Source organism: Poromitra crassiceps (genome assembly GCF_964638095.1).
Source record: "Poromitra crassiceps genome assembly, chromosome: 25".
NCBI lineage: Eukaryota > Metazoa > Chordata > Actinopteri > Beryciformes > Melamphaidae > Poromitra > Poromitra crassiceps.
This window is the reverse complement of record NC_139649.1, coordinates 8,194,956-8,204,553: the sequence shown is the minus strand read 5'-3', so window position 1 is coordinate 8,204,553 and position 9,598 is coordinate 8,194,956. Positions and strand designations below refer to the sequence as shown.

Here is a 9,598-nt window from a genome sequence, read left to right as displayed (position 1 = left end):
AGCTGCCGACTGTACAGGCAGCTCTCTCAGCAGGTGTGATGGAGCCAGCGAGTCAGTCAGCCAGACCACCTCTGAAACCGGCTGAGAGGAGGCTGCGGAGAAATCGATTCTTAAGTTAGGTTTCACTTTCATTTCTCTTGCCTTTTCACTTTTTCGAAGGTGAGAAAGTATCTCTCTCTCTCTCTCTCTCTCTCTCTCTCTCTCTCTCTCTCTCTCTCTCTCTCTCACTTTCATTTCTCTTGCCTTTGGCTTTGGCTTTTCCCTTTTTCGAAATTCATGATAAAGTTGGTGAGAAAGACTCTTTCTCTCTCTCAATCTCTGTCTGTCTGTCTCTCTGTCTGCCTGCCTGCCTGCATGTCTGTCTGTCTGTCTGTCTGCCTGCCTGCCTGCCCTCCTGCCTGTCTGCCTGTCTGTCTGCCTGCCTGTCTGTCTGTCTGTCTGCCTGCCTGCCTGTCTGCCTGCCTGCCTGCGTGCCTGCCTGTCTGTCTGCCTGCCTGCCTGTCTGTGTGTCTGCCTGCCTGCCTGCCTGCCTGTCTGTCTGTCTGTCTGTCTGCCTGCCTGTCTGTCTGTCTGTCTGTCTCTCATACTCATAGGACGTTGCAGGCCTGTGCCATGGCCAGAGAATCCATGTTCAATAGTGACAATAGAAGAATAGTGAATAGTGGGCTAGCTAATAACCTCTGTTCATAACGATTTATGAGCATCCATAGGATATTTTGTTTACTTTAAATCATTCAGGTTTGTAAAACTTTGGTAAATCTGTACAATTTATGAATAGTAATAATCAAAGGGTTAATGGTTGGTTGCTGTTTGTTTACAATAATATGAAGTGTGCAACCGCATTTCTTGACCTCCTAAGCATGTGGCTTGCATCAATGTAATAAAAATGATTGAACGTCCATGTATGTATAATAGTCTTTTGTCTGTGATAATGATCATGTACGAGTCCATACACTGGCACTGGTAATTCAACTACTGAGTGTGGATGATATTTTACAGGCATTCTGATTCATGCTAATAAAGATGATGCACAAATCCATCCCTAAACGTTATATCCCTGTGTCTCTGCTCTGATCCCGATGTTTCTCTTTTTTCTGAACATTTAAAGAGAGAGAGAAAAAACACTCCCTGAAAACCTTTTTTTAATTGCATTTTTTCCAGATTTTTCTCCCTAAAATTGTACTTGGTCAATTCCTTTTTTGGCTTTTTTATAAAGGTCTGATGTGTCCAGACTGAAATTATATCCTCCATCATACAGTATGTGGAATTTAAAGCCATCGGCAACAACAGCTAAAAGTCTACTTTGCAGGTTGAATGATGTCTATTGGTCATTCTGTCCGAGCATGTCTCTTTGCTCCAATGGGTCTTGGTCATTAAGAGGAGCAGTGATGCACATCAGCTGAGGGGTTTGGCCCTGGGGTCGAAGCGAAGCTTCACTGCCTCTGCATAGCCTGTTACCGCTCTTCATCACCACAGACAAACACATATACTGACATAAACATAGACATATATCAACACCATATTTAAACTGCACACTGTATGCCAACAGTTTGTAACATGGGTTTATTTATTTATACAACACTGTCCTTCTATTAAAATTACTTTTTTTAGACGAAGATAGAGCATGGTTGCTACATGCCAGATTGGTGTTCCTAAATTCCTCTAGGGCTAGGCCTATATTTTTTCAATTAAATAATTTGAGTGGGAAAAGCAATCCATCCTTGGCAACTGTGTTTCTGTTGGGACTGCAGCTGGTAATACTAACCTAGTCACTGATTCGGTTAACATTTTGACACACAGGAAGTGATGATTTCCAGCAGCAACAGAAGAAGGTGAAAGAAAATAAACTCAAACTTCATCAACAGAAAACCCAAGGGAAAAGCATCACTGTTCTGTTCTCACAACAGAGTCACTGCAAAGTGATCGGTGGACAGACACTTTATGGTATGACAGCGCCACCTTGTGGTTATAGGTGGTCTAGTTTATAGGTCATCTGATGAAGAACAGTGTTAACAATTCTAAATGTTAACACCTCAGTTCAATAAAATGAAGTAAGCTTGGAGTAGCCTGGGTAAACCCATCCCCCACGTGACCTGCTCTCAGACCTGTTCTCAGTCACCTAGTGACTGGGAACTGAGAGAGCAGGTCACGTGGGGGCTGGGTTTACCTAGGCTAAGCTTGGAGCCCTGCAGTGTGCGAGCTGGTTTATCCCTTCATTCCTTTTTATAGGTGGCATTGGCTCACAGTCACAGAACATCTGATGTGGTGCATATACAATTTTTTTTATTTTAAACACAGGATCCAGGAAGCCATTCCAATTGGTCAAAACTCAGTGGATTGAAATGGTTGGATGTCCCCCCCACCCCTATACAAATATTAAAGGAAAATATTGCAGATCTGAATACAGTAGTATTATCAAGCAAATAATCATAATAACAACAAAAACAACAACAATAATAATAAAAATCATAACAATAAATTTGGTAATTACTACATCATTAAGCTGATGGCCACAATCTGGCATCTCACTACTTTCTCCTGAATTAGGCTAACAGGAGGAAAACAACTAAGGGTTGTTTGGAATGACAAGGAGAAAGAAAAGGAACTCAAAATTCAACACATTATCTACCTACTGTATGGAAATCTTTAGAGTGAAATATTCTATGGTCTCTCGTGATTCTAAATATCGCTGAATCGCTTGGTTTGACAAAGCAAAACCATTTTTATAAGCATTTTACAAAACGTCTATGAAAAAAATAAATGGTGGATGAAATCCCTTATTGGTTCGTATGCCTAAAGTCACAAAGTGGGCGTGATTTTGGCTCAGTTGTAGGCTACTACACTCAGATTCCAGGAACGGTGATAAAGCTTTGTGCTATACTAAAGTTTCAATCAGTGTAACTATATGCTTTTTGTTTTAAAAACAAAATGGTTTACTGGGTTATAACAAAAATATGAAAACATCAAAGATCAAATGTAAAGTTTTAGGGCAATTCAGTAACTTATTAGACATTTAGTCTTGAAAAGCTGCACTGCTAAGCTTAGCTGGCCAGACTAAAAGCTGATCAACAAACTCTGTGCCTGTCTCAGGCACTCCAGGCGTTTCTGAAGACAGATTCTCTTGTTGTTGACACCTGAATCCTCATAAAGCAGGAAATCCACCATCCCCTTGTCCTGTAGCATCAGTAGCATCTCTCTCTGCAGCTGCTTGGCAGTCTCCTGCAGCATCAGGTAGCGGATCATCAGAGGGATCTGGTCTGCCAGGCGCTGACTAGCAATCTGAAGAATGGGAAGAGGGGGGGGGGGGGGGTTCATTCACAGCAGTCAGTGCAGTTTCTTTATTCCATTCAAACCAGGGCAGTTTTCACATACATGTACCAGATGGAAAGTCATGTGTGGAAAGAGTGAAGAGATAGCTACTCAGTGGATAGCATGATAGATTGTTGATAGATCGCTGTTCCACACTTGATGCATTTTTTTTTTAATGTCAGACCTATCTTTCAACAGGACTTCCATAGTCATATCATCCCCACAATACCCAATCTATCTATCAGTATATAAATGGGCACATGTGGGCAATGTTTCTGTTTGTTTAAAATATTGTCCCACTGATGATGTCATCAGTGATGTCATAAAGTCCCGGCATTGTGACATCATCATCAGTGATGAAGTGGGGCGAGCCAAGGAAACCTGGGGAAAAATAATTTTGATTGTAGAAGCTACGGTTCCAAAGTTATGGACCAAAACATAAAGATGGCTGTTATAGCGTCACCATCAGGTCAATCGGTGTAATTTTTTAGGCCAGAGTGGAAGAGTGCTCTATGAACCTATGGACCCAATTTGGAAACAGTCGCTCTTATGGTTTCTGAGCTACAGCTTGTTAATGGTGTTATAGCGCCCCCTATAGGCGAAATGACACTATTGTTTTTTAATCAGCTCAGAGTAACGTTCCTGCCCAGATGTACCAAGTTTGGTTTGCATCTGATGATGCGTTCCAGAGTTATGTCGATTTTTGTGAAATAGGCTCCACCCACAGAAATGTGGAAGTCGATTATATCGCAACAACGGTGTGGTCTTTCCAAAAACCATGAAATCAGTTTTGTGCAGGACAGTCCACACAGGATGTGTGCTTTGGTTTAGTGAAGTTTGTACAAAATTGGGAGGACAAAATTCAAAATGGTGGAAAATTTAGTCAGATGGATATGGCATGGAGATGCCTATATCAGTAGATGTGGAAGAACCCAAGGAATCCAGGCAACCAAGAATTCTGATTGTAGACCCTACGCTTCAAAAGTTATTGACCAAAACGTAAAGAGGGCTATTATAGCGCCACCATCAGGTAATTTTTTCGTGGATAGTAAAAGGCCCCTCTGTGAACCTCCCTACCAAGTTTGGTAGCTGTACCTTGTATGGTTTCTGAGATACAGCTAATTTAATGCAAGATTTTTCGAAACCCCATTCAAGTGAATAGGAAAAAAACTCGTTCTTAATCGTGAATAGCGAAACCGCTTGACGAAACCCTTAGCAAAGTCATATTGTAGCATACCTGTCCTCAATGAGCATTTTGAGGTCTGGCATGTCTATGTGGTATGAAAGATGTGGGACTTATTACGCATCAAACTTTGTGGCAGATAGATATAATAATAACTAGAATAAATGTCCTAACGAAAATGTAGTTGTGCTTGCTGTCCTCGCCATGGCCTGCGCCCTTGCAACGCCCCTGCCCATGCAGCCCCAATCGGCAATGTGAAGCTGACGTCACTAGGTGGTTGCAAGGGTGTAGTAACTGGTTACTAGGGTGTTTCCGGCTCGTCGCTACAGGGTTTGAAGATGGTTGCGAGGGTGAAGTAAGTAGTTATGGGTGGGGCTATGTGAGTAGAAGCGGGAGGAGCCAAGGAATCGGATTCTGACTGTGGACCCTACGGTTCAAAGGTTATGTCACCAAAACGTAAAGAGGGCTGTTATAGCGCCACCATCAGGTTAATCCCTCTGGGAACCTCCCTACCAAGTTTGGTCGCTCCACGGCACATGGTTTCTGAGATACAGCTAATTTAATGCAAGATTCTGCCCGATTTATGGAAACCCCATCCAAGTCAATTTTTGCTTAATCGCAAATAGCGCCCAGACCGCTCGATGAAACTCTTAGCAAAGTGTCATCAATGAGCTGCATGTTTTGAGGTCTTGCATGTCTATGTAGTGTGAAAAATGTGGGAGTTATTATGTGCCAAACTTTTGGCAGATCGAAAAATAGGAGTTTATAGATTTTGCCTTGCTTTCAGCAAGCACAATAAGTACACTTACTCGGTAATAGGATTTGATGTGCTGCATCAGCTCCTTCATGGTGGCCCCATTTTCTTGAAAGACAGCAAATGAGGTCTTGTTGGAGTCCTCTTTCCTCTTCCTCTTCGTTAAACTGTTGCTGTATATCCTGTCTTGAGTGTAAACAATCAGCTCCATCTGGAACTGGGTCCTCACCATGGACTCTGTTGTAACCTCCTTTTCCTTTCGGATGGTCTCGATCTTTGTCTGTAGAACAAGAAATCAGTAATTCAATTATATTACCTTATGTTTATAGTCAAATGGTACATCTAGTGGTAACTGATGCTGAAGACGTTACCTTGGCTGTTTTGATGAGGTTAGGAAAACCCACAAAGCTGCACTGGGCCACCTCAATGAACCATTTCCTCACAATATCTAGAAAACATGTAGACAACAGTGACAAAGTCAAAAATACACTGTTAAAACACTGAAGGACTGAAGGTTACCGGTAATTACTTACTTAAAAACTTAATTCAGACAGCCTGCAATCATTTCAACATACCTGATATGTCCTTGAGTTTGTTGACAGCAGGCTCTTCAAGAAGCCTGATCTGATCCTTCACCATCTGCTCAAAGGTCTTGTAGTTGATGAACCCTGGCAGTTCTCTTCCACGATACTTTTTCTCATAATCATCCACTTCTCTTTCAATCTTCTTGTTGACTGAAATATTAAATTGCATTTCTTCAAGTAAAACAGAGGGTAACACTTTATATTAAGGTACACATATTCACAATTAACTAGTTGCTTATTAACATGCATATTAGTAGAATATTGTCTGTTTATTAGTGATTATAAAGCACTTAATAATGCTTTATTCTGCATTAGGGATGCAGCAGGTTCCGGTTAGAAGGTATACCACGATTTGAAAAAGTCACGGTATCAAAACCACTAAGATTTGCCGTCATACCTTCTCCACGATATCAGCTGTTTCCCCAAAACAAAGTGCCCAGGTCGCTTGCAGAGTGCAGTGCATGTCCACACTGAGGACATGGGAATGGGGACACCCTCAGCGTCCCAGGTGGGAATCGAACGCAGGACCTTCTTGCTGTGAGGCGACAGCGCTACCACTGCGGCACCACTGAGCAACAACTTCCTCACAATCAATAAGCAATGATTAGGAGGTTATTGAGGCAAAACTCTTAGTTAATGGCCTGGTAGTTGTAGAATATGGTCATGCAGAATAAGGCATTAATAAGTGCTTTATAATCACTAATAAACAGCCAATATGCTACTAATATGCATGCTAATAAGCAACTAGGGGAATATGTGTACCTTAATATAAAGTGTTATTAAACAGGGATAAAGTAGGTCAGGATTGGGCAGTGGTCAATAAGTAACTAGCAGTGTTGGTTAAGTTACTGAAAATTGGTAATTAGTTACAGTTACTAGTTACTTATATCAAAAAGTAATTTAATTACTTTAAAGTTACTAGTTAGTTCAAAGTAATTAGTTACTAGGGAAACTAACTTTTGCGTTACTTTTAAGAGTCTGCTTCGATTGTCTTATTAACACACACATTATGTTAGTGTCGCTGTGCCACAGTGTGGCATTGAACATTCGCTTATTGGGGAGGCTTAGCCTACCCAAGGTCATTAGCCTCTGGGGCTCTGGCTGCAGCTGCAGCTCTCCCCGCGGACTAGGTCTGAGGATCAGAAATTGGATAATCCTTTGAAGTTGTCCGTTATTTTCATGTCCTAAAGTAACTAGTAACTAGCCCAGTTACTATTTTAGTAACTGTAACTGAGTTAGTAATTTGAAAAAGTATTTCGTTAGATTACTAGATTATTGAAAAAAGTAATTAAGATACAGTAACTAGTTACTTAGTAACTGTTTAACAAATCCAGAAACATTTAAAATGACATAATGGGTGTGGTTTTAGGGTATGGATGCAGAACAGAAAATACATTAAAAAGTTCACAATGCAAGCACATTATGATGCACGTACAGTTTAATCCAGAACGGTCTAGGAGGTTCTTCCATTCACCAAACTCCTCTCTGAGCACAGAAAAGATGCTCAACCTGTCTCCACATTTTACTTCATCCCCTGTAGTGAGGCTGATGGCATCCAGATTAAAGGCTGTCACGATCTAAAGCATAGCGGTTCAGAAGAAAAGATGGGGGCAAAAGAAAATGTATGTTCATACTATTGTTAGGCCTTAGCTCAAATCTCATTGTGATGAAGTGTATTGTAAGTTGCTTTGAAGGTCTTGTGACCAAGAGCTTGGCATTTGATTAAGTTAAGAAACTTGCATGGATCTACTGTAAGTGTGCAGAACTTTTCTTCAGTCTTCTGGCACCTTCTGGCACATTCAATAGGCATGAGTGGTGACTGCAGTGATCCTCTCAAAGTACTGTAAGTTACAGAAACAATAATATAACCAACGTGCCAGACTCACGTCAATGAGGAAGAAGTCTTTCCCTGATGGGTCAGGTGGGGGTCCAGTACCATATTTAGATAAATCATTTTGTATTTCTATGAGTTTCTTCTCAATCTGTTCGTCCAGTCGAGGCAAAGAATGCTGTGCATAGGAAAGGACTTATTAGTCTACTTTTAACAAAGATAGCAACAATTCTGGAGATTTCTATGTGCAAGAGGTCACTGTAATTAATTTTGAAAAGTGTCATTTTGAATCAAGGGACATGAAAAAAAAATCACCTCGATGTGGTTCACCAGCTCCAGGGTGAGTTTCTCAGCCAGTTTAGGAATGGTGGCATGGCCTTCATCATACAGTGTCCTGCAAGAATGGAATGTTAGTGAGTGCCGTAAGTTGCCAAACAAGTAGAACCATGGAGCACCACACCAAACACGTCATGGGATTACCGGAGGAATGCATGTTCTTCGAAAAAGTCCTTCTCTCTCTGTGTCGCCTCGCTCAGGGACACATTCTCTGTGATCTCCTTCTGGCCCCTGCACTTGACGATCATGTAGCCCTTCTTCAGGGGGATGACCTCATTATGAACAATGTCCACCACTGTCTCCTCTGTACCTTTGTCAACCAGGTCCGGCTTGGTCAGGATACCTGAGGGACAAGGTTAAGTAGACCTAGAACTACAACAGGGGGAGCAAGGTGAGCAGAGTAGCCTTCCATGAAATCAAACATATTTACCCAAAGTCCTCTCTCCATCAGGATCCACCTCCTGTGCCATCTTCAAAGCCTCTGTGGTGGCGATGTCAACATTGCATGGGACAACCACCAAGCTGATGGTTTCTTGTTTTTTGATGAACTTCTGGATCAGTCTCTTAATCTGAAAATATCACATTTGTCCTTTTGGTACACATTTTGTCATATTTGGCTTCAGTCTGCTCTAACCACACCTGGCAATGGCCACCAAATCTATAGGGCACTCAGTACTCTACTGAGCATATCTCCACCGACTTTTTAGACAAAGTTTTGTGATGTTACGTGAGCCCGTTTGGAAGTTGGGCGCCTTTTTGTGATTGGACACGCCCATTAGCACTCCCCCTTCATGCAAATCTAATCTGTTCACAACTTTCTAACATATCCTGCAGATAAACAGGAGCGAAAACATAGCCTCCCGGCCAACTAGTTGGCCCATCTCTGTTGGCAGAGGTAATGACCCTAACCATGCATTTCACACTCTCTGTGATAATAGCCTAAGCACTGGGGAAAGTTGGGCCCCATAAGAGGAACTGCACAGGCGTACCTGATCTCCAATGTTCTCTGGTTGTCCCTTGACCGCCACCCTGGCGATGCCAGGCAGGTCGATGAGTGTCAGGTCTGGGACATCAGGAGAGGCAATCTCCAGACTGATGAGGTCATCACTGATCCCCACCCCGACCCCGGCCATTTTATCCTGAGCTGGTGAGGGAATAATATTTATGATGATGATTACAAGGAAATGGACATGCTGAAAAGCAGTTTTCCAAGCTACCTATAGGTAGGCATAATTATTTCAGTAGCACAATCCATACATAGCTTTTGTCAGCCAATAGTGATTTGTGAGAAGCTTTTGTCAGCCAATAGTGATTTGTGAGAATGTATCGTGCAGTTTGGAGAGACCCACCTTCTCGAATCTTCTTCTCCACATCTACAGGGTCTTCTATCGTCTCCTCGCAGTCCTGATAGCTTATCTTTCCAAACCAGTCCTCTCCCTCCTTCCTTCTCTTCATCTTCAGTTCAAGAGGGCATCTTGTCACAATACCTGAATTAAGTGAATGATGAGAGCCCCCCCCCCCCCACCCCACACACACACACACACACACACACACACACACACACACACATATATCTCAGGTGACATATCCGGCGACACCAC

At 42.2% G+C, this 9,598-nt stretch overlaps 1 protein-coding gene across 3 annotated transcripts in view; it reads right to left on the bottom strand.

The window, feature by feature from the left end:
- Positions 1-2,278: 2,278 nt before the first annotated feature.
- LOC310798367 (interferon-induced GTP-binding protein Mx-like) overlaps positions 2,279-9,598 on the bottom strand; it is a 21,177-nt gene continuing 13,857 nt past the window's right edge. For all 3 annotated transcript variants that reach the window (XM_083660906.1, XM_083660905.1, XM_083660907.1), the window contains exons 3-13: positions 9,347-9,484; positions 8,987-9,141; positions 8,428-8,566; positions 8,142-8,340; positions 7,977-8,055; positions 7,717-7,839; positions 7,266-7,407; positions 5,822-5,980; positions 5,618-5,694; positions 5,302-5,526; positions 2,279-3,279 (exon numbers count right to left, since the gene is read on the bottom strand). In XM_083660906.1, coding sequence (XP_083517032.1) covers positions 3,055-3,279; positions 5,302-5,526; positions 5,618-5,694; positions 5,822-5,980; positions 7,266-7,407; positions 7,717-7,839; positions 7,977-8,055; positions 8,142-8,340; positions 8,428-8,566; positions 8,987-9,141; positions 9,347-9,484 — 1,661 coding nt within the window. In that variant the 3' untranslated portion in view covers positions 2,279-3,054. The remainder of the gene's footprint in view (positions 3,280-5,301; positions 5,527-5,617; positions 5,695-5,821; positions 5,981-7,265; positions 7,408-7,716; positions 7,840-7,976; positions 8,056-8,141; positions 8,341-8,427; positions 8,567-8,986; positions 9,142-9,346; positions 9,485-9,598) is intronic.